The sequence below is a fragment of the Crocodylus porosus genome, unplaced genomic scaffold, assembly GCF_001723895.1.
Source record: "Crocodylus porosus isolate Cpor-Errol unplaced genomic scaffold, CroPor_comp1, whole genome shotgun sequence".
NCBI classification, from domain to species: domain Eukaryota; kingdom Metazoa; phylum Chordata; order Crocodylia; family Crocodylidae; genus Crocodylus; species Crocodylus porosus.
This window is the reverse complement of record NW_017728928.1, coordinates 20159251-20186249: the sequence shown is the minus strand read 5'-3', so window position 1 is coordinate 20186249 and position 26999 is coordinate 20159251. Positions and strand designations below refer to the sequence as shown.

At 46.1% G+C, this 26999-nt stretch overlaps 1 protein-coding gene across 3 annotated transcripts in view; it reads right to left on the bottom strand.

Annotated features, from left to right (window-relative positions):
* The window catches only part of PIK3R6 (phosphoinositide-3-kinase regulatory subunit 6), a 73441-nt gene that overhangs the window by 13458 nt on the left and 32984 nt on the right, over nucleotides 1-26999 (bottom strand). For all 3 annotated transcript variants that reach the window (XM_019542768.1, XM_019542769.1, XM_019542770.1), the window contains exons 3-14: nucleotides 26626-26709; nucleotides 23280-23371; nucleotides 19890-19958; nucleotides 18484-18616; nucleotides 16518-16587; nucleotides 15536-15719; nucleotides 13542-13689; nucleotides 12244-12330; nucleotides 8263-8719; nucleotides 7196-7295; nucleotides 5252-5374; nucleotides 4408-4518 (exon numbers count right to left, since the gene is read on the bottom strand). In XM_019542768.1, coding sequence (XP_019398313.1) covers nucleotides 4408-4518; nucleotides 5252-5374; nucleotides 7196-7295; nucleotides 8263-8719; nucleotides 12244-12330; nucleotides 13542-13689; nucleotides 15536-15719; nucleotides 16518-16587; nucleotides 18484-18616; nucleotides 19890-19958; nucleotides 23280-23371; nucleotides 26626-26709 — 1658 coding nt within the window. The remainder of the gene's footprint in view (nucleotides 1-4407; nucleotides 4519-5251; nucleotides 5375-7195; nucleotides 7296-8262; nucleotides 8720-12243; nucleotides 12331-13541; nucleotides 13690-15535; nucleotides 15720-16517; nucleotides 16588-18483; nucleotides 18617-19889; nucleotides 19959-23279; nucleotides 23372-26625; nucleotides 26710-26999) is intronic.

Below are 26999 nucleotides of genomic sequence, written 5' to 3'. Positions count from 1 at the left end.
GAGATGGAATATCCTGCTTCTGGTACTTCTCTCTCAACATTTCCCATCCTCTCCCAGAAGGGTCAGGAGCATCCAAATACAGGAGACAGAGTTGCACATAGATGCAAATGGCATTTCCCTTGGTGCACTATGCACCTCACCACTGGGTGTCACTTTTGACTTACACTTGAGTCTGTCAGCTTAAATCCTTTCACAGAAAGAGACACCGATTTCAAGCTTCTTTTCATGGGCAGACAGTTGTAAAGAGGCCCTAATCTACATGAAAATTTGACCCTGTGGAAGCAGGATCATGTCCAGAGTGAGTTCAGGGTTTATGGATAGGTTAGTTGCTCGTCTTTAAAAATCAGGCCTGGAACCTGTTCCTGTTCTTTTGGTAGCTGAATTTCTCCCTCTTTTATTTGTCTGGAGTTTTTTAAATCTATCATAGAGCAGAAATATTATGGAACAAAAAGAAATGTAAAAATAACAAAATCATCAGTCATAAAGCATCGAGGAGCAGAGTTTAGGGCAAATCAGTGTTAAAAGAGAAATAGGAAGTCTTGTCATGCACTGACAAGGTGGGATACTTGTCCCTTTCTGGGCTGGTACACAGAAGGTAGCCCCTTATCAGCTTCTTCATTAGATAGATCTAGTCCATGACCCAAAGCTACCAAAATGATTTAACAGTGGCTGCTGGAAACGAGGATACAACCCAGACCTTACATTTACCAGCAACACCATCACTGGGCTAAGTAATAAAATTGTATTAGACCTTACCCCACATTCCTAACATCAGCCAGTTGGCATTCAGGTCAAAGCCACAGTAACACCTGTAACAGTCACATTTTCTGGATGTTTCAACCTTTAAAAGGCAAACTGGAAAGGCTTTTCAGAATAACTTGATATCACAGTCAAAACCATCAAAGCACTGCCTAAGAACTATGACCAATTCATAAGAGCTGTACAGAAATCTGCAAGGATGAACATCCCACGGGGCTGCTGCATGAATAACTTCCCAGGCTTTACTCTGCCAACCACTGGCCTACATGAAGGCAACAGATGACAGTATGAACTAGACCCTTTTTCTGCAACCACCACCACTACAGGTGCGGAGCTTATGTTAGCCATCACAGAAGAATGCCGGAAATCCTGGCAGATTCTGATGGAGGCAATTGATATGATGCTTAATAGTAAAAAGGCATAGCCAACAATACACACACTAAGCAACAACCCAGAAAGGTAGATCAACATCATAAATGTCACTGCTGGTCAAATTGCCCACCAGACATTCTTCAGTGGAAAAAGACCAAAAACAAACACCGCCCCCCCAGACTAAAAAGGTACAAGTACCTCAAAGACCTGGATTTTACAAGCCCCTTCTTAATGACGGAGATGAATGCTGGTATTAAAGCACCGATGACCAGGAAGCAGCTCACCTTAATGACATACTTACCGAACAAATCAAGCAATTCAGACCCCAGACTTGAGAATGGCTCCTCTGCCTATACAACTCATGCACAGCCAGTGAAAAATGTCCAAAGATATGGCAACATGCTCAGGTAGTGGTGCTTCTAAAGCCAGGGAAAGATCCACCTGCCCCAAAAAGCTTCAAACCTCTCTCTCTGCTGATAGGAACCCATGTGGAAAACCATAAGGCCAACTGCCAGCTCAACATTACATGGTCCAGAACCCCACTATCCCACTGTGCCAATCCAGTTTACCTTGGAGTCACCTTCGATTGAACCCTCTCATACAAAGAACAAATCATGAAGACAAAAGCAAAGGTGAGCGCTCGTAACAACATTTTGTACAAACTCAACAACTGAGAATGGGGAGCTAGCCTGTCAACCATCTGAACCACTGCTCTGGTTCTCAGCTTCTCCTCTACTGAGTATGCATGCCCTGCATAGGAGAGATCTGTACATATGAAGCGCCTTGACCCCATTCTGAATGGTAGCTGCTGATGCATCACAGGATGCCTGGAGCCCACCAGGCTGGTATCACTCTGCCTGCCATCAGAAGAGCAGTGGCCAGCACGATAGAATGACTGAGACAAACTGAAGATGCGAGACACCTGCTGTACAACCATCCCACAGCACACAAAGGTCTCAAGTCATACAGGAACTTCCTCACCAGCACCCAAACTCTCAATGCCACACCCAAGGAGACGCGACTACAGATGTGGACGTAGAGGCTGAGGATAATACTCAACAGTGAAAAAGAATGAACATTTCAGCAGCTGAGTCCTTACCGACCAGGGGCTGATGAACCACAGCAAAGGTGGCAATGAAGAAGTGGGGCTATACCACTGGTTCAACCACCTGTGACCATGGCACAGAGCCTCAAACTATGCAACAGCTGCTGCAGCGCCCACTGCTTGAAGGCACGTGAAAGACCTCACAAAGTGCAATAAATCAGCACAAGCATGTGTAATAAAATAATTGAATGTGGTGTAGAGACACGAGGGCTGGGGACAGAGATTATACATGAACTGGTTTAAGTGATCAGACACTGGTTTAAAGCTGTAACAGAACAGACATTCAGTGCACGTAAACCAGTTTGAAAATGGCTGAAACTGGTTTGAGATAAACCTGGTTGAATGTAGTATCAGACTTAACTGATTTGGCTCAAACCGGTTTATGCAATGTCTGTCCCAGACCCTTTGCTGGTCTGAGTTAAATCAGAGACCCCCAGCATCCCAGCATGCTCTCAGGGTGGGGCTTTCTGCTCCAGCCTGAGCTGGGACCTGGCAGGGGTTGGCCAGAGGGCTATTTAATTCTCCCTCCCTCTACCATCAGCAGGGACCCGAGCCGGGTCTGCCCGCACCACCCACCCTTGCTGCTGCAGGAGCGGGGCCTGAGGCATAGCGGGGTAGGGAGCAGAGTTAGTTTCCCCTCTACCCCACTGGCAGCTGGGTGGCTCTCTGGCCAGAATAGACCTCCAGCTTTCCCCTTTGCCGGATGAATGAACTTGTCCCTGCCCTCCCCAGGGGCCTTGCCTGGCCTTGCCCCCTCCCCACTGCTGCAGGGGGAGGGGCAGAGCCCTTACTGAAGACAGCAGCCCCTCTCACACTGTGGGCGAGAGCAAGCCCCTTCCCGGCAAGGGGCTGCGCTGTGGGCTCAGGCTGCACGTGGCAGCGCCAGGTTCTGGGGCCAGAGTCCTGCGAGCCCCTGCAGTGCCGCCATGCTCCGCAGCTGCTCTGCCAGCCCCGCCAGGAAGCTGTGATGGGCTCCTGCCCATCGGCCACTCACCACTCCAGCTGCCAGGCGGGGGCAGGGCTGGCCCCCGCTGCTCATTTTGTGCCAGAGCAAGACACTGAGGGGGTTTATTCAGCCCCCACTAATTGCCCCCAAACTTCAGCTGTGGCTTGGCCAGGCAGATCCTGCAGCCAGCAGCTGAATAAGCCCCTTTCTGCCAGGAGATGCTTGCCCAAAGCACAGAGAGAGGCTGCTTGCACAGCAGCCAGGCCTGCCCAGCTGGGCCACAGCTGCCCTGTGCTTGGACACAGCAGCTGAATGAGCCCCCTCCAGCTGGCAGGGAACTGTCTCTGGGCATAAGGCAAGCAGTGGCTGGGCTAGGCAGGCCCCACAGGGCAGACCCTGCTGCAGTAGAGCGGCCTCTCTCTGCACTTGGGGCAAGCCCCTCCTGGCAGGAAGGGGCTTATTCAGTTGCTGGCCGTGGGGTCTGCCCGCACTGAAAAAAAATGCAGGGGCCTGCCCACATTGTCTCAGTCCAGAGAGCATGTTACAAACTGGTTCAGCCTAGGCGGGTTAGACTAACTTGCAAAGGTTGAATCAGGCTCCAGCTTTCTGAATGTCTGTCCCTAGCTGAGAAGAATCTAATCCTTTAGCGCCACTAAAATAAGTCGCACAGGAGCTTTGGTCCTAAAGACCCTGGGATCATTGCCTGCTGGTGGTCTCATTACTGTTCTTTGCTAATTGCTTTGGTCTCATGACAAATGGCAGGTTTGACTCAAATTCTGCTTCACAAAAAAGCTAACAGGAAATAAATGAGATTTCAGGAAATCCCACAACCTTGCAGAGAGTAAACAGAGGGTGGTAAAACCACCCAAGAATCACCTGATTCCCTGTTTCAGAAAATCTAAAACACAGAACAGGTTTGGGTTTTTTTACATCTCTTGCCTGCAAACCTGAATCCAATTAAATAGGGAACCTGGCACTGATTTATGCCCAGTGCCAAAATCATGTGGAATCAGCTCTTTTGCATGGTTCTGGAACCAGATAGTTCCAGCTGTCCCTCCGTATCAGTTCTGAGAAATCACTGGGACTACTAACACACAGAGCAGAATAGGGATTGGATAGCAAAGCTAATACTCTTCACTACAACGGGGCTATGAACGGCAAGGTAATTTTGGACTGCTGGCAGCCGCTAGCGTATTAACTAAATGTACAGAAATGAGGCACTGACCTTAACAGAGTAGACCTGGAAACACACTGGCTGGATGCCCATGCGTATGTAGTAAGACATTACATCAATAATGAAGGTATTCGTCACAAGATGTTTGCTTGGTGAAGACGGCTGCAGGGAAATCACATATCAGCTGCAGTCATTTCTTTGAAATTATCACTCTGATTCTCACTATCTTTTAGATAAGTTACCAGGGATGAAACGACCATATACTGATTGTGCTTGATTTCTCTAGAAAGGGGGTTGGCAACATTTTTGGGTAGAATGCCAAACACCTACAACTTCGACTTGTAAGATGTTGGTGTGCCAGAGGCAGATGGTGGGGGAGCCCAGTCCTTGTTGGGGCAGCACAGCCCTGGTCCTTTTCCTGCCACCTGCCCCGAGGCGCTTGCCCCAAAATGCCTTTGTGTGCCATGCTCTGGCACCTGTGCCGAGGGTTGCCTACTGCTCTAGAAGGATCAGTTGGATCCCATGGGGGAGAAAAAGGCCTGCCCTCTGCCATTAATAGGAGCAGTTGCTCAGAATGACAGTCTCTAAATAGTTTGAAAAACCTGCCTAGTGAAATGTCTCTTTTTAGCAAATGCCTTTTTGCATTGTACTTTCTCTACACTCGGGTTTTTAAATTTGTAAGAGTCTTCTGATCAAAGAAAGGCTGTTCCAGTGTGGTGAACTGGCACAGATACTGCTGCTAGGGTAGCAGTAATATAAATGTATACCATTTCCAACTCCTCCCCACTACCATTTGACAGCTCTGTATGATTGCCCTTTGAATAATCAGAGAATAAAAATATCAAAAACCTGATCAACATGAACTGTGCACAACAAGAGGGATTTCTCTTCATACCATAGTTGCCAGCTTGGGGATCATGTGACACAGAGTGTTGATGTTGTTCTCGTACCACGGGTCAGCTCTCCCAAGGTACCCAGCCACTTCACAGAGCTGTATCTGGCTAGGCATGGCGTGTTCCTGGAGAAGAAACCCACAGCACAGGATGGTCAGTCCCTTATTTTTCGCTTGTTCTACATGGAATAATATCCCTAAAGGCAAAGGTTAAAACACCGGAAGCAAAGGAAATGTATTTAATTACACTGTTAACAAAACTTGCATCTGTGTCTTGAGGATCTGGGAAAATACACAGTGATATCAAGCATCAGCATAGACTCTACTCCAGTATTTGGTCTAACTGTTTTTGTGTTATTCCTGGCTACCCTAGTACCTGTGTTTTTCTTTCTACATACACTGATAAGATGGGATACTTGGACATGCCTTGGATTTTTTTCCGGCATCTGTTTATTATCCTTGCTTCCCCTCTGCTCATTTGCTGTGCATTTGGTGGGGGCTGGAGGGGTAGGAAGGAAGGGAAGAAGAGGGCAAGATTGAAGCACCACCTGTGAGTTTAACAGGAGCAGCTAGAGACCTCTGCATTTCACACCTGATTTAGAAAGCTTTGCTCTTATCCTGCTTCCTCTACAGGTAGGAGAATAAAGAATACAAGTGATTAACTGATAATAGAAAATGGACATTTAGCTAAGATTTACTGCCAGTACCAGGACAAAGTTAAACTATTTGTGGTGATAATTGTTTATTGGCTTCTAATGATAGCCACGAACCCACAACAGCCCAGGCTCCAAGCTAACACAGAGCCTTTTCTCACAAATGAGCTCCATGCAGAAAGACATAAGGCAAACACACCTAAGCTTCTCTACACCTTAGTGACAGCATGTCCCAGCCAGGAGAGGCCCCAAGTATGCTCTGCTCTTCCATGCCAGGAAATATGTTCCTAATCTGAAGCTTGCTCAAGAGCATTCCTTTGTACCAGCTCTCACACTGTTGGTCTCCAGTGAATTTCCAGGTTTGGAGCACATCAGCACGTACAGGTGGCTGTCCCTGTGCCACAGGCAAACTCTGTGATGCCCTGCACCTCTGAATGGAGTCTTTCAGGACACAGGGCTCTATGGAACTCATTGCCTGGTGGAGCTCATTGCAGGACCCAGCCTTCAATAAGCAATTCTGTTTATGTCACTTTTCATTTCAAGGATTTTTACAGACAGGGGGATCATTAGATTAGGTTCTTTGGTGCCAGCACTGCCTTTTGTGCTGTGTATGTACAATGCCTAGTACAATGGGATCCTGGTTTGTGACCAAGTCTCCCAGGCATCATTGTTACATAATCATAATAATAATAAAAATAAAAAGCTACCATTTAATACATGAGACAGAGGCAGAGTAAGGGGATACAGCTTCCCTAAGGGGATGCAGCTTGCCATAAAGCCTGCCAAGTTTCAAAGAGATAGGAGTAGTGGTCTGGGGGAAACTGCACCCCAAATTCTTGAAAACAAAATTCATGTCGTGTATGTGTTAAGCCACGGTGGGGTCAAAACTGTGGGGTGGTAGCCCCTGGTGAGGCCATGAAGCCTGCTAAGTTTCAAGGAGATAGGTGCAGGGGTTTGGAGGAAACTGCACCGCAAGCTGCGGACAAGCAAAACTCATGACATAAATGACCCTGTGTGTGTTAAGGAGCAGCGGGGTGAAAACTGCAGGGATGGTAGCCCCTGCAGAGGCCACAAAGCCTGCTAAGTTTCAAGGAGATGGGTACAGGGGTTTGGGGAAAACAATTTTTTTAGAGCCATATGGGCTAGACAACATCAGATCTTAGTTTCTATAAAAACTAGTGATTCCTCAGACAAACACTCACATTAGCTCAGTCTGAACCCTGGCTCTTGACAGCCCCACAGTGACACTCTGAGTAAAGAGAGAGAGCACAGTCCCTGCCACATAAATACTCACTTCAGTGGGCCATGTGCTTTGCTGGCCCTCTACAACAGGGATGTAATAGAACTGCAGGTTCAGTCGTGGGGTCAAAAAGACTCGCCTGGTTTCTCGTTTCCTTGAAATGAAAAAAACACTTTAAAAAAGTTACATCATTCAATAACCACAAAAGCAACCACCCTGTTTGCTGGTTCTGGTGAAGGAGATGCTGGGAGTCCACAGCTGCGTTCTGATAGAGGTACTAAGGCTAGGAACAGATGTTGAATTTGTCCCTGGACAAGTTGCCCCAGAACAGAAAAGTCCTGGACTTGGCGTGTACATGCATTCCCTTTCCAATCAGGTCCTAGTGAGAGGCTGAATGCACTGCTGCTTTTCTGACACTGGTTCAGTGATGCAATCACTCACATGGGGTTGCATGCTCACAGGATGGGAGCCCAGCTCTCCCCCTCTCCCAGCTGTGCACTGCACAGACAGCCCCTCCCTGCTCAAACAGCACAGCCAGCCGGTTCTCCCCATGTAGCACACAGAGCTGAGAGAAGGGTGAGTGCTGTGCATGCTGCACACACAGCTGAGAAGTGGGGTAGCCAGGCTGCCCAGCACTGCCTACCTTGCCCCTTGCCATGCACACAGTATGAGGAGCTTGGCTCCCCCTACCCTTGTTGCCACACTTTTTTTTTTGTAACCCCTGCAGCACAGGCAGCCCAGGTCCCCTCTCTCTTCCCCCCACCCATGCAAGCAGCACCTCCCACCCCCTCCAAGCTGCACTTACCACCCACTTGCAGTGTAGGCAGCCTGCAGATTGACATTCGAACAACCCTGACATAGACATCTATGAATACAACTGCTTAAAAAAATGTGGGACAGGAGATTTACAATGGAAAGTTCTGATTTTTTCCTCAAAGATCTGAGCACCTTAAATTTCCCTTCTTCCACTCTAGGCTCCTTTTCCCCTTTCCCTTGTTACCTGCATGGCTTAGTAGATAAAACCCATGCTGTAAAGCTATCCAGGGTGGTCCTCTCCAAAATTAGCCACCCCTGAGAATGCCTCTTCATACATACACCAAAGAACAGATGCCACTATTTACCTCAGAGAGTGAAAGGCTTGGGCCAGTCGCCCCAATATTCTGTCATCCCCCAAAACTACAATTCGGGCGGTGTGCAGTCTCTGGAGAGAAGACATAGACTCCATGTTGCTGCCAGACTTTGTGTGCATTTTTCCAGAATGCTTTACTCCTGGGCCATTGCAGCTGGCCTGCAGGTAGGCCATGGCCTCCAAAGGAGATCCCTTTTTTTTAATGCCACCTTTTCTCTGGAGCCGGGAGTGCTCAACCTCAGCACTGCAATGAGGAGGAGGCTCTTCACCCACTGGTGGCAAGTCCCGTTCAATCCCACTGTCATTGGATAGCACAGAGAACCGAGTCTGCTCACAGCACTCACACCCTGTCACAATGTCTTGTATTTCAAAGTTGTCTAGCTCCTGGCTCAGACAGTCCTGTTCACAGGTCTGTGACAGGGGACGGACAAACAGCACAAGCTCCTTCCCTGTGTGAGAGAAAAAAAATCCCATGAGTGGCAAAGACCATGGACATACTAGGTGAGGTTCATCCTTGCATGGGGACCTGGTATTAGCACTTTGCCCAAAGTCAGTGGGAACCGAGGGGACTCAGCAACTCTGAAACTTAGACCTCTCATATAGGCACCTAAATATGGCTCAGAGGCCAAATTATAGGCTTGCTGGTCCTAATCCAGCGCCCACTAAAGTCCTCAGGAGCCTTTCTATCAATTCCAACAGGCTCTAAATCAGGCCAAATACTTGGCATATTTGTCTCCCAGTCTGCAGAAATTTCATTTCAATGAATGTTAATCTCATCACCTCCCTGATTTTCAAACCTGGTCTGTGATTTCAGCAACTGTGAAAAAAGAGACCAAAAGAAAGATACAAAACTCACTGCAGCACCAACAGACATCATACAGGTGAAGGTCACCCAAGCTGCCCCTAGACAGGTCTGTCAATGCACCTCAGTGCTGATCTGTTTGCTGTCCCTGCTATTTTGTCCTGGACATTTAACTGCTTCTGACAGTACAGCTAAGTGCTGTCTGCAGCTTTCCATTGCTGTCCTACCCAGGTACTTTCCCCAAGCACAGTCTGACTCTCATATCAAATATAACCAATGATGTGGCTGGGCACTGTTGGTGCCTGCCACTTTAAGGGCCAGAAGACAGCAGCTGGCAGGTGCCTGATGAGGGCAGCCATTTTGGATTCAGGGCTGCCCATATAAACAGGACTTTGCTTCTGGAAGGCCAGGCAGCAACACTGCCTGGCTGCAGGTATCATCTGGAGTTAAGGAAGGAGCTGTAGGGGATGGTCAGGAGGCTCCTGGTCCTGGAAACAACCTAAAACTGCACCTGCTGGGAGTGGGTGGCCTGGTGTGGCTCTCAGTGGCACAGGAGCCCCCAGGAAATGCCAGGCCAGTTACCACCTCAGTGAAACGTGGGTCGGGGTGCCTTAACCCCAGCCCCCACAACCGGGTGGGTTACCCCCTTGTAGGGTCTGGAAGGTGCACCCCCAGAGAGAGAGAGTGGGGCCATAGACTCACACCTGTCTGGACATCCTCTTACTGGTCCATGCTGGGGCCAGGATCAGAAGGGTCAAAGGGCTGGGGGCCCACCACAAGGGTTGCCCAGAGCCGAGGGCCTGGGGCTCCGACTGGCCTGGAGGTGGGCCAGGGCTAGTAGAGCCAAAGGTCGCGGGGGGGTGGGGGACCACACCCATAAAGAGGAGCAGCTTAGGGAGCTATGCAGCCAGGAATGAAGGAAGAATAGGCTGCCTGAATGGAGGGATCTAAGTGGGGTTCAACTAGTAGGATTCTGGGGCCCAGTGTGGGGCAGGTGATATGGATAACATCTGGATGCCTTCTGCGAGGCTTGGGCTGTAGGGGAGGAATGGAGCCACAGATAGTGCCCCCTGGCATCGGGGCAAGAAATTGGCAGCCTCCTGCTTTACTAACATCAGTTAAATAATTAGCAACCAGGCGTGGTGGGCGAGAAGGCAGGCGGTTAGCCCAGAAACAGGTGGGTGCGCTACTGTGAAATCAGCCGCGAGACGGCCCCCTGTTACAAATGACCAACAAGGACACTTCTAAACCCCAGCACTGGACGCCTCCTTTGTCTCAATTGTGCTGCTATTGTGTAAGTTGTTAGTCCAACCTACTGGGTAGTGCATCAGTGAAGCTCCTATCAACACCCAGTCTTTTTTGCCAGGGGCATGTCTATTGGTCAAGCACAAGCACAATTCAATATTAGTCCAAACTGATGAACCAGCAACCTTCTAAGGCCTGCACAGCAAATAGCCCCATCCAGGACTTTTACCTTGCTGCATAGACAACCTTTTCCTTATTCTTACCCAACCAATCCACCCTTTAATGCAGGCTGGACAAACACCAGACTGAGCTCCCTTCCCCACCTCCCATCCTGAAGACAGCACCAGAGCTGCTGGAGCTGGGTAGGGTGGGTGGGGGCAGGGCTAGGGGAGAGAGAGGCTGCAGTCATACAGCTGCTCCAAACTGGAGCTTGATTGCTCCAAATTGGAGCTTGATCCCCCAACTCCCCAGACCCAACAGTAAATTCTGTTGGGGGGGTTGTGGGGGAGGATTGCTGTAACTCATGGCACTTCTGGTAAAGCACCATGAGTTACAGTGGGGAACTGCAGGTCTATCAGCACCTTCAAAGACCCCCAACTGCTGTTGCAGTTTCATTGTCTGCCTCTATGGTGCCCCTAGACTTTCCAGCATTGTGGTGTCTACCTGCTGCTGTGGCACAGACTCCTCAGGTGGCTGTCATTTTAGCACCCCATCTAAGTCAGTGCTTCAGTCTTGAGAGTGCACAAGAGTCTTGAAGGGCTCCAGTGCACTCTTGTGGTTAGGAACACCAGTCAGCTGATGGGTGCTCCCAGCCTCAGGAGCTCCTTGGAGCCCTTCAAGACTCCAGTGTGCTTGTCAGGCTGGGAGAGCTGATCAGCAGATTGGCACTCCCAGCCACAGGAATGCACCAGACTGCTGGTGAAGGGGGCACATTTGGGATCTGATCTCTGGTTCAACAGTTGCACCTCCTGGCATGCATTTGTGGCATAGCAAGAGGTGAGATTGTTGGAATTGGAAATGAGATCCCATAGTGCCTTTAAATGAATGCCTGTTAGAAGCTGAGGAAGCAGCCCTACTGCCTTTGTCGGGGAGAGGGGGACACAAAAATACCTGCTGGCCATGCCACCTCCATCAGTACCACAGCAGTTGGCACTACCCTGTGCACTGGGACTGCCCTGAGTATGGAACTGCCTAGCTATGTCTCTGTTGGAAGGGACTTCAGAAGGTCATCTAGTCCAACCCCCTGCTCAAGGCAGGATCCTCGCTGTCTAAATCATTCTAGAGAAGTGTTCCTAAAAGGCCTGTTCTAACCTGTTCTTCAAAGCTTCAGAAACAACCTTCATGCACAACTACCAAGCAAAATGTCAGAAGCATCTAAAACAACCTACTTTACCACAGGTAAAGCAGCGTGAGGAGGACACTGTATACCACCAACTTCCTGGCTTGAAAACAGCAGAAATGCAATTTGCCTCCAGTTCAGGCACATGGGCCATTGCATACACACTTGATGGGACCTCCAGAGGAAGTCTAGAGCACAGGCTCTCAATCCCTGGGCCACGGCCCGGTGCCGGGCTCTGGTCCATAGCATGGTCAGTTGCCAGACTGGGAGTGGCCGTGGACTGGCAAATGGCCCCCCAGAGTCGTGTGGAGAGGCCATGGCTGCTTTCTCAGGGCCCACGGCAGTGCAGGGTTTGGCCCATCTGAGGGGTGGGGGTGTCCTTATCTGTCTTCTGGACAGAAATTCTGGCCATGGTCGGCTGTGACTGCTGGGCCACAGTTTGCCAGGCTACAGCATAAAACCTTTGGGAACCCCGGGTCTAGAGCATCTCCAAATGATCTAAGCAAATTAACATTTTTACTATTTGGCAAACACGTCTACAACTTAAGCACTGCGTTGTTCCATTTTATTCATTTAAGCACACTCACAAAGCTGGTCTTCATCCGTCCACAAGTGAAAGCTAATATTTGGGTTGGGCAGAGGGATGTCCTGGAGCCCTTCTGGTGAAGTATCCCCTGTGGGAAAGCAAAGTGCTCCATTAAAGTTACTCAGAAGTAACAAAGCTGCAGGCTATCAACACCAAGCTAGCACTGTGCAACCCAGCCAGCAATTTGATTGACCAAAAGAAATTACTTATATAAACAGTAGGAAGCAGCCAATTTCCCCCATGTATCTGTGCTGGGAAACCTTCCAGTCCTTCGTTTTGGTTTGTTCACTAAAATGCTCAGGTTTCGAACCTGCAAGCTAAAGGAAATCAGTGTGTGCTGTTCCTGAAGCCAGCTTAACTTTCTTGCCATTCCAGGAAGCTTTAATAATAATCCCTAAACTCTCCTCAAGTGCTTTGCATGCACACGTTTCAAAGTATTTTTCAGAGGTGATTTGAGACTCCATCCCTGTTTTCAAGACAGAGAAACTAATGAGAAGTAAAGGAATTTGCCCAGTATGGACTCTAAACAGCTGAGTGTCTCATGTGACAAAATGTTTAATGAGTCTTTCTTTTTAAAAAGATTAATCAGTGCTCTGGAAAGGCAGTGCCAGGTATACTTTAATTACAGTTGATTACTATGTATCATGCCACATACAGGTCTCCAGAGGCCTACTTTCATCTCCAGACTCCAATTTTGGAAGTTAAAATCTTAAGAGCACTGGAGCAGGGACATTATTTTGATTCCACAGAACTGTCCCCTCGCCCCCACCCTGAAGCCCAGGCAACTGTCTTTATTTAGTAAGACCTTGGATTTTGTCTCCCCATATAACCTGCTCCCAGAGGTCTCTCTGAATTAAGTAGGCCCGGTCTGTTCACAAATTTTGTATTGATATAGCTAATTTTGTTAGTGATATAATCTTATACCAAAATAATTACACTCCTACAACCTCCCACTGTGTATGCATTTATACCAGTATATGTTTTATATCAATATATTAGCATAGTTTACACCCCTTCCCATACTTTTTACTGGTATGTCATTATTCACCCTAGAGAGACTTGGGAGGTTGTACTGATTTCACTGTATAGTATGGTTAAAGTAGTGTGATTTGGGGGTTGAGATAAGGCCTTTACATCTCATTTATTAAAGATATGATGAAAACATGTCACCAGGATCCAGGGAAAGTTACCCAGCTTTGAAGATTTCTCAGATTTCTCTGAACTAAGTAGCTGCTCCTGTTCATCAGACTTATGTCCCCATATGACTTCTCAGCCTTTTGCATCAGATGTTATATTTACCTGCTTCAGAAGAACTCAGCACTACATCATAGACTTTCTTCAGCCTCTCAACATGCTGGCTGCGGTCTGCATTTATTTCATTTCCTGTACACTCAACTGCTGTCACCACTTGTCGGAAAAAGTGTTCTATCTCCTCTGTGGGCTTATCCTGTTGCAGATAGGGGCTATTAATAACCAGAGGTGTGAATACAAGATCTACTGTGTGGGCTAAGCTAGGGGTGGGTAGAAGAAACAAAATGACCCACTCTGTTTTCTACAACTGGAACACAGCTCCGTTGTTTCCCAGAGCCTTGACACATGTTCAATTGCAATAGTTGCAAATCACTGGAATGCTGTGATGTATTAAAGTTAGTACATGCTAGGAGATAGCTCTCGCCTGAAAGGGAACAACTTTGCAATGTCATGAGGGCACTTAACACATACTAAATTGCTTGAACATGCACCTGTTTGCATTTTAACTGCACTTAGTAAGTGTTAAGATGAATGTGTGACAACACCTTTAGCTTACAAAATAAATGAGACTTTAAAATTGTACAATACAGCCTAACGTCAGCACTAGGTCTGGTGGAAAGCAAGCCCAATGCTGCAGGGGTCATCAAGTGCAAAAGCAGAGGTGCTGACTGTTTTGGTCCTGCTCACAGCCAGATGAGCATTCCCCATCCAGGGAAATGAGGCAAGGGCCAGGCCACATGGTGGGCTTTGTAATGACTAATGAGCACAGTGAGTAGACCATGGACCAGGTTCTTTGGACTTCCCCCAGAGAGGTATGATGGGGTATGGATCATTTAGGCTAGGGGTGGCCAACCTGCAGCATGAGTGCCACTTGTGTATGCCATGCAGCAGATTAAGGAGGGGACAGGCAGTACAGCGGCAAATAGGGCAGGAAGAGGAAAGCAGAGCAGAAGCTTTGGTAGGTGACACAGCCGAAGGAGAAGAAAGCAGCAAACAAGTCAGGGAGAAAAAAGCAGAGCAGATCAGTCAGGTGAAGGGAATCAGAGTGGCATGCAGGGAGGGTGCAGGGCTTAATTTGTGGCATGCCTGCTAAAAAGTTAGGCCAATGAGGGTGCCCTAGACTTCCTTTGAGGCCCCATCAAGTATGTATGCAGGCCCCTATAGGCGTCTATACATGTGCTCTGGGGGTGGGTGGGGGCACTTTAATTAAAAGTGGTGCTGAGAGCCACTCGTATTAAAGCACCTGCAATATCGTGTTTTCAGCATCCTGTCCTTCAAAAATGGCGGTGGGGGCGCTTTAACTAAGGCTTGTTTGATACATTTTAGTTAAAGTGCCCCCACCATGATTTTGAAATGTGGGGACACTGAATACATGTGATGCAAAGCCTGCTGAGCATGCTAATTAGCATGATTGAGTCTGCTCCAACACATGCTAATGAGCATGAGTCAGAGCAGAGGTCCATCATGTGTATAGGTGCCCAAAGTGCCTAACCTGGGTAAGCCCAGTGCTCCTTTAAAAGGCCTCCTTAGAAAGGGAGAGCTTTGAGTGACAGCTTAAATTTTGCCAATGAAACCTGCTTTCAACAAAAGATATATTACCATTAAAAATCTTTTAATGGAAAAATACCGATTTCAGCTAATTGTTCATGAAAACTCAATATTTTGCCCAAAACAAGTCTTTTTAAATCAAACTTTTTTTTCCCCTTTTGGTTAGGGTTCTGTGTTGATTTTTTTTTAATTATGCAAAAAAAGTTTTTGACTATATTGTCTGACTTTCAAGTGTATGGTGGAAGTACACCTATCCAAATCCACACTTATTTTCCTCTACCGATATGAAATAATTTGATTACATTCGAAGTCACTGCACAGTAAAATGCTGTTCAGTATGTGGAAGGGAAGCAACATATGGATTTACTGGTATGAACCACAGTAGGATGCCTAGTCACTTCACTGAGCTACCTAAATGAAAGCAGATCTCTTTTGAGATTCTGTCCCCTTATACCCAAAGCTGACGATGTTGCAAAGTGCTGTTAACCAATTACCTGAAGGATCCTCTGCAAACTGTAAGTATCACAGTCGTCTTCCAGAGCCACCTGCATGGCATGCATTATCACATAGCACATGCATGATCTGGGACTCTGATACATCTGAGCAGCCTTGGTATCAGTGACTAGTGCGTTGCATACAGCCTTGGAAAGCAGATCTGGATCTGCAAATATGAAAACCCTGCAGAAATGAATGTTGGAAAAAAGTTACATAAAATACAAGACTGATTACTGAAACAGAGTATGCAGCAAGACAGGGGTCACTGGGGATTGGGAGGGCAGGTCACCTGATGCCATACCACTGATCATCTAAAAAAATGCAGAGTGACCACTGCCATTGTCATGCTCTAACGCTTGATATGCCAATCAGAAAGAAATTCACCCTGTGGTAGAATACTGCACAGCTGAGAAATGAAATCTCTCTGAGGAGGCCAGCAGGGCCCCTGTTTGGAACAAGAAGCTAAACCAGGCAGACGATTGCTTTTGGTGGGTTTGTCTGCTGATGTAATGAGTACAGCCCGAGTGAAATCATCATGCTATTTAAGGGCTGTATCTGACCTACAGTCATTACTCTCGTCCTCAGATTGAAAGGAATAGTCAGCATCTGCATCATTCTGCTCAAGAAATAGTTATTACAGGCACTTCCTTTGACTAGATGCCCCTTCTTTCCAGCATGGGAAAGCTACCTGCCTACTGGAGCCATGAAAAGAAGCCAAAATACTCAGCAAGCCTCTCCCTTCCTGACACAAAGTTGATTTTAACTAACCATAAAGCACCATCAAAATGTATTGTGTTCTGCCTCACAGCACCAGTAGTCGGGATTAGACTTTGCTCAAGTCTTGTTCTGACAGTGGTTAGCTTTCTGATAGCACTGAAAAATGCCATTGCAGTCTATGTTCAGTATTCAGTGAATGATCATTTTTTTGTCCTGCCAGACTACAATGTCATTAAAAGTCTCACTAGAACCGACAACACTTACTTCTCCTGATAAGGATACGGGTCACTTCTAAGACTTTGTTCGGAAATAACCATTCTTTGGTATAACACTCCTAGCAAAAAAAAAAAAGACAGATACACCAGGCAATCAGTGAACAAGCAGTAACATTTGAAAACAAGAGGCCTGATCCTTCTTTCATTTATACCAGTATAGCTTAAGAGTAACTCTACTAAGTCAGTGGAGCTAGTGTGTAGAGATGAGGATCAGATATATAGTTTAGCACAACCAAGGATAAAGATAGTACAATCTAAAGAAAGCCCTGATGGAAAATGTCTTCTATTTAGGGAGAATCCTTTCTATACATTTCCTGTATTTCTCCTTTCTTTGATGGAGTATGAGGTAAGGTGTGAAATTGTACAAAGAAGCCGGGGCAGGTTTTAATACCCTACCCTTTGGGCCTGATTCTCTCTTAACCCACACCTTGTAACACCATTTGCACCAATGGAAAATGGGTGTAAATGCATCACCTTGGGATACCACTGTTCTATACCCACATTGCTTGGGTGTCAAATGAAAGCACAGGGTTCCTGGACATGGGGAAAACCTGACCAAAGATCCTAGCTCTGTTCAGATGGTGCCAAGGAAGCGTGGTCTTGTGATGAGAGCTCTGGATCAGGACTCATGTGATTTGTGTTCTGTCCTTGGCTTGTCACCTGACACTATGTACCTCTGTGCTTCTGTTAATATGGAACTAATACATCCTTATCTTCTCAGATGTCATAGGGTCTGGGTGGTGCCCTGCCAAAATGGCAAAAGTCCTATAAATACTAAGAGCTTTAAAAACTTAAGATAGAGGAAACTAAAAATACAGTGTTTCATCAGTCCAAGCAGATCCAGTTCAGTTTCTGGTTTTACCATTCCACCCTCCAGTGACGCTGGGGAAACCATTTTTCTTCATGCTACAGTTGCCCATGAAATAAATTCCTTTTTTCAAAATTGGTCTAGTTTGTTTAGACTGCAAGCTCTTTGGGCAGGGACCATCTTTTTGTTCTGGGTTTGTATTGAGCCTGGTATAAAATAGTCCAGGCCTATCACTAGGACTCCTCACAGACATGGAGGGATGTTTCTGTGCATGAGTCTTCTCTTTTCTATGCAGTCAGAGTACTTGTATCCATTCTCCCACATAAGTCCAGCTTGAAATTTCCATGAGAAAAAGTACAGTGTGTTTCTTTCCCATGTAACAGGCTACAGACCTTTGAGAAATAAAATAGGAATTGTCTCTGCCCCAAAACAGAGCCCCTAAGGTATATCTACACAGCAAACAAAATGCAATTGTAACACAGGGAGGCATAGTCCTAGCTTTAATCTACCTATCCTAGGTAACAGTACTAGTGACAACATAGTGACAGTTTGTTCACTGTGCCTGAAGAAGGGAGTTTGTGTCCAAAAGCTTGCAAAGAGCAATTTTTCCAACTATTTGCTTGGTTTAGTAAAAGATATTACATCTACCCAAAGAACTTTGTCTGCCTATGTCCTTAGACCAACACAGCTACAACCAACAACCCTAAAACATAGCAACAGACATTTTGGCAAGGGTAAACAAACAGCGTATGAATCAGGGTCCTCAGTGGACTAGTAAAACCTGTGCTTAAGTACATGCCATCATATCTTTATTTAAAGAGAGGTAGTTAGCCACGTTAGTCTGAAGTCAGGTAGAAGGCAAGGCAGGGTGGCACCTTAGAGACTGACTTGTTTGGGAATGAACAAGCTTTTGTAGGCAACAGCCTACTTTGTCAGATGCTATGCATTTAGCACAAGTGATAATAGCAAGCTAGCATGGTGTACGTTCATTCCCTCTGCAGGCATACCTACAGAAGGGTAAAGGTATGTGGCACATGGGGAATGCCTATCACATCTCTGGACCTATACTTCTGTTTAGGTAATCATTACAAAATAATGAGATTCCATAGCTATATGCTCCACAGAAAAGAACATGAAATACACTAACCTGGTGCCACCCTTTCTGTTTTTAACCGACAAGCATAGTCCAGGCCAATGGTGCAGTAGGGCTTGGGCAGGGTTAATAGCTTCTTGCAGAAATCATATATTCTTCCATAGAGATCATCTGAAAAGCACGGAGCCTGGCATTGGAAAGAAATGGTTAATGAGATCCTATTGGAGACTGTGGCAGGACAGGCCCTGAGGGCTGCTGTGACTCCCCCTGTGAACCACCCTAGTCCTGACCCGACTCCAGGTTCTCTGTATAACACCATCTTTTTTATCCTTCCTGCCATGCTGATTGGGAGGCTGCCCCTGAGTCCTAGAGTGATGTCCTTGGTGCCTAGCAGGCTCACTCTATCTCTGCCCTTTGTGCCCTCTGTCCTCTAGCAAGACTTTGCCCATCTTCTGCAGGTAGCTTATACCCCAGTTGGAACTACTCACACCCTGTGGACATAACTCAAATTTAGCAGTCTCAGCTCATGACCCTAGTGGCTCTAATCCAGCCTTAGGGGCTCTAATCATGGTCTCTGTCCTCTCCTATAGCCATAACCATGCCTTGCAGGTGTCACTCAGTTGTACTTCACTCCCCTGTACAGACTTCAGCCCTCTGGGCCTCAGCCTGCAGGTTTCTCTGGCTGTAGGCCTCTAGCCTGGGCCCACTTGCTCTGACCCAGCTTCTTGGTCCCAGCCTTCCCTTTTCTTCAGGCTCAGGCTCTAACCCCCTTAGTTGCACCTGGTCCCAGTCTCCCTCTTTTCCTTTCTGTCTGTGGCGCCCTGCCCCTGGTAGAGCCTCTCCAGCATATCTGCATGGCCTCCTAAGCACCCCTACAGCCATCATCCGGTCTTCTGGCAGTTACTATCTTTAAACCTATCACCACATTCTGCCTTGATTCAAACAGATGCCACCCTGAAGTCAGTGGGGTGAACTAGACCCTAAGACAGAAATAACAGAGATTCTACAGAAATCTAGAAATACTCGTGCAGGGATACAGACTGGGGCAGATTTTTAAAGGCATTTAGGCAGCTAGACATTTCTGAAAACCTCAGCACCTACTTGAATATTTAGGCATCTAACTATCTTTAAAAAATTGGCCCTAGGTGACTTTACAAATCCTCTCTCACTCTATATATATCACATCCTGTGTAGTTAAAGCTGAGACTTCAAACACACAAAAATGGGAAATACTAGGTTCCTGCATAAACACCAATCTGTCAGCACAGCACAGCTGTAGTGCTTCTGAGCACCGTCTGTTGCAGGCACTTGTGAATGTCAGCACAAAAAATGGGTATAGTGTGGCCGACTGAATGCTTATTTAGAAATGTTATTTAGGAATGAGACTAATAGTGGTATCATGACCAGAGCCCATAGCTTGGGATGTCTCTGGATTCAGTGGTATTATCTGCAGATCTTACCTTTATTAGTGTATACATCAGCGTATGGAGCAGGGGGATGATATAATGTCTATAATCTCCTCTTTCTGCCTGCAAAACCAAAAACAACAATTAAGTAAAGCTTCTTCAGTTCAGTGATTAGCAGACTGGAAAGGCAGCTGAGCAGTGCTGAATCAGAGAAAAGCAGTTGGAAATACCAAGCACTCTCTGTTCTTGTGAGGTGTGGTGGGTGGCTTTTAAATGGAAATGTTGGGTCCTGTCTGTTCAGGCCAAACAAATTAAAACTCTTATGCCTCTGGTGAGATGTTGGCAAAGGTACAAGACGTTTGGCTGCCCTTCCTTTTCAGTCCGGATTGAAGCTACTGGCCACAAGCTTTGTTTTCTCAGTTCCCTAGAAACCCAGGAAAGCCACAGAGCTCCACATGTCTTTTATTCACTGAGCTCCCATCACTAGGCATATTTTATAGATTCTTAATTGCTTAAATACTGTATGATGCTATATACAGATCTTACATGGGCTGGAAAGGGTTAACACACCGTGGTGAGCACCATTAATTACCTGCACTTAGGGGGCAGTGATGGGTCTGTGGGAAGGAGATAAAATGAAGATTGTTCAATTGATTGGGGGTGGCTAGTAAGGAGCATAGATTAATTATTTTTGCTTGGGAAGGAAAGCTTGATTATAAGCAAGAACTGAACAGGACTGGCTGGTAAGAAGCTGATGATTGTTAAGAGAGCCATGGAGGGATGCCTGCTGGGTCTCAGAGCTAAGTTTAAGAAGTTGCCGGGTTGTCAACTATTCATAAATTTATGGACACACTGGGAAAAAAACAAACCCTAAACATTCCTTTCTGTAAAAACCCATAAAAACATTTTCCCCCTCTGTAAAAATACAGAGCCAGGTTGAAATACAGAGCATAGCAATGCCACTTGCTATCTGAATGGGAGCACAGCACCCTGCACATATGGAACCCCTTTATTAGGGCCTGCTAAACCCCAGCCCTGGCTCTAGCTATGTGATGCTGCTGTGTGTCTATGCTTGTCTTCTGCCTATAGCAGCTGTTCACACTGCAAGTACAGGGAGAGGAGTGCTGGAGATGGGATGGAGTTCCAGAATAGGAGGAGAAAAGCAATGAGTGGGGGTCTGTGCTGGGACAAGGAGAGCAGGAATGGTGGAGATCAGGCTGGGGGGACAGGCTGGAAGGGTAGGATGGTGCAGAGTGTATTCAGGGATGTCAGGGTATGGGTTGAGTAGGGGACTCCTGTGGTGGGGGCATCAGGGTATAAAACTACTTCTGCAATCACACAGGGATGCCCACCCAAGGGTTTTTTTAATTACTGACAGAAAAACACATATCAGTAAAAAAAGTTTCTCTGTTAGTAAAAAAAAATACATTCAGATTGTCAGTAAAAATAATTTATTGGGTTGACAATCCGCTAAGAAGCCTCAAAAGGGCTGAAAACCAAGCCCAGCTGGGACAGACACCTTAATTTTATATTTGTTTTGTGGCCGTGACTTTGGTCTCTGTCACCCAGGAAGGGAAGGAGGGGATGAACTGTTGGGGTGACCTGGGAACAGGTCTTAACAGTAAGCCATCAGAATGGCAGGAAACGCTGCTGTCCTGCTATGACAGGGTGCTGGAGCAGTGACCTCATTACAGATGGATTTTTTTCCCCATTATGCATCCTAGTGTCATTTAGCATTTCTGCCTGGCACTGAACATTGACACAGACTTGGACTGTGTGCATAACCACTGCGCAGCCATAGTTAAAAGTGTGCTACAGCACTAATTATATTGTGTTAAGGGCTTAAAGGGGCTTCATTTAACAGGTCTAGCATTGCCTAGGAATAGAAATCCATTTGCCTGTAACTGAACAGTAAAACTTAGTGAACTTATCCAAATATATCTTTGGATGAAATTATTTGTAATAGAGCTGAGCAGGAAATTAGCTCTTCTTAAAAGGAAATGCTGATGAAAATGTATTTTTAGTTGAAATATTTGTTTGGAAAACAACTATTTTTAGCAACTGAACACCAGAAACAGAATGCACACTGAGCTGGAATTTGCTGGCTTGCTAAGTGCTGTGTCAGCTATTGCAAGGCATCAAGAACAGGGCCAACACTGTGATGCAGCAGATGCCTTGTGCCTCTGATCCTTGACTGGGGGGTTGGTAATCCTGGTGTTGGCCAGATTTCAAAGGACAGAAAGTTTTCCAGAATAAACCTATGAGATCTTGAAAGGCTGGGGGAATACAGTTTCCAATGTGCAAGTACTGATGTCTCTCTTTAGTAGCTGGCCTCAGCAACTACAAAGCCTGCACAAGGAGGAATTATTTTTTTTCACACAGCAGGGACTTGTGCTTTACCATGAAAAGGTCCTGGATTTAAGCTTTACGCTGTGAGCTGCACAAATTTTGGTTGGTGTTAGTACTGTATAGCTTGTGTTTGGAGCAGTCATACTACAGGCAGCAGGGACCTAAAAGACCAAAAAATAAGATTCCCCCATTCCCATTCTGGGCTTCCCTTCTGCCCCCCAGGGCTCCCTACCTGCCCTTCAGGGGTTCCCCTGCCTCCTCCCATCCCTGGGACATTATTTACTTGTGGATGCCTGCACTATCTGTGCCAACCATTTATCAATGAAAAGTTGGATTTTCAACAAAACAGATTTTTCCCCCCAGACAATGGTCTACTCTACATTCCATATAAAATTTCAATTGTCCATCCAAAAGCCAAATGACTCAAACTCCACATATCCTATGGTGCCTTGTAGGAGTCTGGAATCCTAGAATACAGTTCTTCTTTATGATCCAAGTTCCCCATGTAGCTTGGATCTCCCATAATATACCTTTGCCAAGGACTTCCATTTATGTAACTGTTTCACCTTACTATGAGAAGGGACTGTGGTGTACCACGATCCAAAAGAAGACGCATCATCCACAAGGAACTGGAATAGGAGATACCTGAACTGTAACTCCCATGAAGCACCGCAGCAGTTCGGAATTTAAATATCTGGGGGTTTATTTTGTTCTGTTTTAGTTCTTGCCAAAATGCTCTGTAACCGTTCTTAAGCTATTTTTTTCAGTTTTATCAAAATTCTCCTTGAGCGTGGGGATAGAAGGTCCATTTGCCGAGCAGTTTTAACATTGATGTTTTTCAAGGGAGCCTACCCGCTGGCTTGTACAGAGGGAACCAGACTGATGACCGTGACAGTGGTACTTGGAGGTTACGATAATGTCTCTGCAGTCTCCAGAGACCACTATGGTGTTCCTCCACAGCACTGCCTAGAACAGTGAGTAAAAACCACTTCAGATGCAGAAGCCTAACCACTATGCCAGTGAAAACCATTTCAAAGACACAAGCTTAACGGGTATCTGGACCTATTGGAAGACATCGCTGAAGATGATGTTTACCCTTTCCAGCTCCTTCACAAGGATTTTAGCCAAGATGGTGCTGTTCCCAGGATTCCGGTCAGTTTTTTTATGCAAGGTCCATCGCAACATCCCTGTGAAGCCAAAAAAGGAAAAAGGGGCTAGGAAGTGATGTTAAGAAGTGAGCACATTCTAACCAAACTAAAGACTAAGAGTATGGGGATCGGGGTTCTTCTTCCAGAATTAGAAAGTCCAGATTAGGTATATGGCAGTAGCATAGGTATGCCAATCTATTTCCTTATGCAGAAAAGCCTGTACAATTGGTGCATTTTCCACGTTAGGTAAGTCATGCCACCCTGAGCACACTGATGGGGTGTTACAGGGCATAGGGCTCCACCAGAAGACTCTCCCCTACACTCATTACATTTATCTGCTCTTCCATGGAAGAGATGTGAGCAACGATCTCTGAGCCATTGCCTTCTCTCTAGCAGCACTTGGTGTGAATGTATGTGAAGGCTTGAGCACTATTCACAATGCAAAGCCTCAAGGTAGTCAAAGACTGTCAAACCCCAAGCATTCAGGAATCATGAATCAGGTCCTAAAAAATCAAGGCGGTTCTAAAAACCTGATGATTTGTAAACCAGTGCCAAATGTTTGGTTTTTGTATTTGCCAGCTGACTCCCGAATGTTTTGGCTGCACTTGTTACATGTTTAAGTATATCTCCACAAGCATGAAAGGTAGAAAATAATTGTAATACAATAGGGAATGGCAGGGTTCAGAGGGGTGGGAAAGAAGAAGATATCAGTCTCTTGCTACTAGGAGCTGGGGGTCTGATGAAAATGCTAAATGTTGTGAGACTTAAAAAGAGACAGCAAAACACTGCAGACAAATAAAAACCCTGTGCATATTTATATGGTTTCTCTGCTGGCCTTGGGTCTACTAGTGACAAAGCCCTACCCACTCACTCCTACTGGCACAAAGACCTGTAATTAGTGGAGTAGGTGGCTTGGTCTGGCTTGGAGTGCACACTCTAGAGTTTAGCTCAGTTGGTCTGCCTTGGAAAAACCTAAGAGTAGCACTGAGAATGGGAGGGGAAGGGCAAATGCCAAATAGACACGCCCCATGCGACAACAACTTCCCCTTGGTACAACTGCTTCAATCCTGATTTTTAAATGAATGCTAAGCCAACCCAGAGAGAAACCAGGAAAGAGTATGCTACTTTCCTGCATTGAGTCCATGCTCCTGGTGAGTTGATCCAAAGCAGAAGTGCGGGGGGATCAGTCCTAATATGCCCCCCATTCACAATGACCCGTTTGCTATTATGGGTGCATTACTTTGCATAACATGAAATTTCCACCTTCATCTCTTTTGGACCAATAACTCTCTTTGGCTGGTCAATTAGATCTGCTTACCACCGTCTCCAGGATAAAAATCACTGCACTGAAACTGCTCTCTGATGTTGTGGGTTTGCTGGCAATGAAAGACTTAAAGAAAAAGCATCTCAAAAACAGTCTGCCCACCAGGCCCTGCCTAAGACGTTGAATAACTCAGTGTGCACTGACAGCCCTTGTTTTTTAATGTTCAGCAGCAGCAGCAGCAACAACCACAGCCTTTTCTATACAGAACAGGATCCAGTATGTAGGACCCCATCCCAGCAGAACACCAGCTGGGCTGCCACAAGCAGCTTCTGCTATAAAGACAAAAGGAATGGAAATATGTTCAGTTCTAAGAACACTATGGGTGGCATGTTTCAACAAGACCCTGGATAGCACAAAGTGTAGGCACCCACACATCTGATTGTGGTTAGGTTGTGTAGCCACAGCCTTTGTGCACCTTATGTATGTGTTCTGTGGACAATTTAGTGACAGAATTGCACTTAATTGTTTGGAGTGACTTTTAGAATATGTCTTCACTGAAATCAAAGGTGTGATTCAGCACAGGTGAGCACAAATTTTAATCTGGCTAGCACAGGTAGCAAAAGCACTGAAGATATGGCACAGATTTCAGGTGGGATAGCAACTTCAGGCTGTCTTGTGGGTTTGTTCTGCCCATGCTTCTACATGTCCACTGCTGTTGTCCATCCTAGTGAAGTCAAGGCTAGTGTTAGCATGCCAAGTCTTGCTGCACACTTCTGACTACAATGTAGGTATGTCCTAAATGAAACTCCTAGGGTACATTGTGCAAATTGCCTGTGGAAGGTATACTGTAAGAAGCTGGGAATTATTAGCTGTGGCATATGTGGGCTAAGTTCTGCTCTCTCTCACATTAGCTCTCTCACTGGAGCAACTCTGATGACTTTAGTTCTCACTTGTGGTCAGTTCTCACATCACAATTTGGCCCATGGCCTGGTGAATAATTCAGTGTCCCACAAATCAGGATGCCTGATTCTGCTTCTCGCTCACTTCATAACCATGAGCAAGCTCCCCAGACTTCAAGCTCTTTTTAGCCTTCTGTTAAAAAGGAAGCTAATGTTCCTCTCCTCCTCCTCCTCCCCCTCCAAAGGCAGTGGTGACGTGTGAAGAAAAGCCTTTGAGATCCTGTGATAAAGGTTCTAGAAAAGGTGTGAGGATTATTATTACACTTCCATAGAGATTTGCTTGCCTGTCTGGGGCAGGCAGATGTTGTTGCTGCTGTTCCCAGAATGCAGCACAGGAATAAGGGGTATAAAATCCATGCATATTAGTTTTTCAAACATTAAGAATTGGGCAAGATAAAATCTAATTTCAATTAACTGTAAAGTATTCTGGAAGTTCCAAGTAAAATCCATCTTTTTTTATGAATTAATTTTCCCAGGACTCTAGAGTGCAGTTATTTGATTGACAGCGCAAGGCTTCACCCTGCAGACCAATGATACAAGGCACTTAAAATTACCTTATTGATTTGGGGAGCCCAAAACACTTAATCAAGAAGAATATTAACCCACTTGGAGGTAAACTAATAGGGAAACTGAGTCACAGAAACGTGAGTTATTGAATGTCATACAGTAAATCAGTGGCAGAGCTGGGAATGAAGCTCTGAACTGTTACTCAGTCTCCTCATCTAATCATTATATCTTTCTGGTTACAGAGCGATCAGAATTTGGGAGACTGGAAAGAAAAGAGATTAGATTTCTAATTTCTGTGGGGAAAAGTCTTGTTCAGAATCAGGGGTTGGTCAAAACTTTTGGTGTTTCTGGGAACAAGTCCAGCAATGCACGATCAACGTATTGAGGAGATAAGAGCTTTCCATATCATCTACCCCAACTTGGTCAGAGTAGAATAGAACACCTGGATGTTATAGGGTCAGTGGGACCAAATAAAACCAAAAACAGTTGACTCTAAGATATTCTAAGACAAAAAAAACAGCACTAGGTAGCTGGTAGCTGTACAGAAAGAGGGCCTATCTTACCTCGCTCATTCTGGAAGGCAGGGTGGTGTCCATCGAGTTCTCGAAGCAGGGCATGCACGCTGCGGAGAATGTCTGACTCAGCCTCTAACATAGAGAGGAGGAAAATGATGTGAGCCAAGGCAGCTCCGCTGTTCTTTCACCAGTTGTACAGCCTGGGGTTCAGGAGAGATGTATTCACTGCATATAGGCAAAGCACTTATACTTTTATCACTTCCATTTAGGATAGAGCAAATGTTTTCCAATGTTAAAAAGGTCACATCAGAATGGGAGAGCACTTGTACGGATCCCTGTAGATTAAGACCAAAATATTTAGAACTGGGCTACTGCAGCTGTGCTGCTAAATGCTTGATAGTGAATTCCCTGATTTAGCAGAG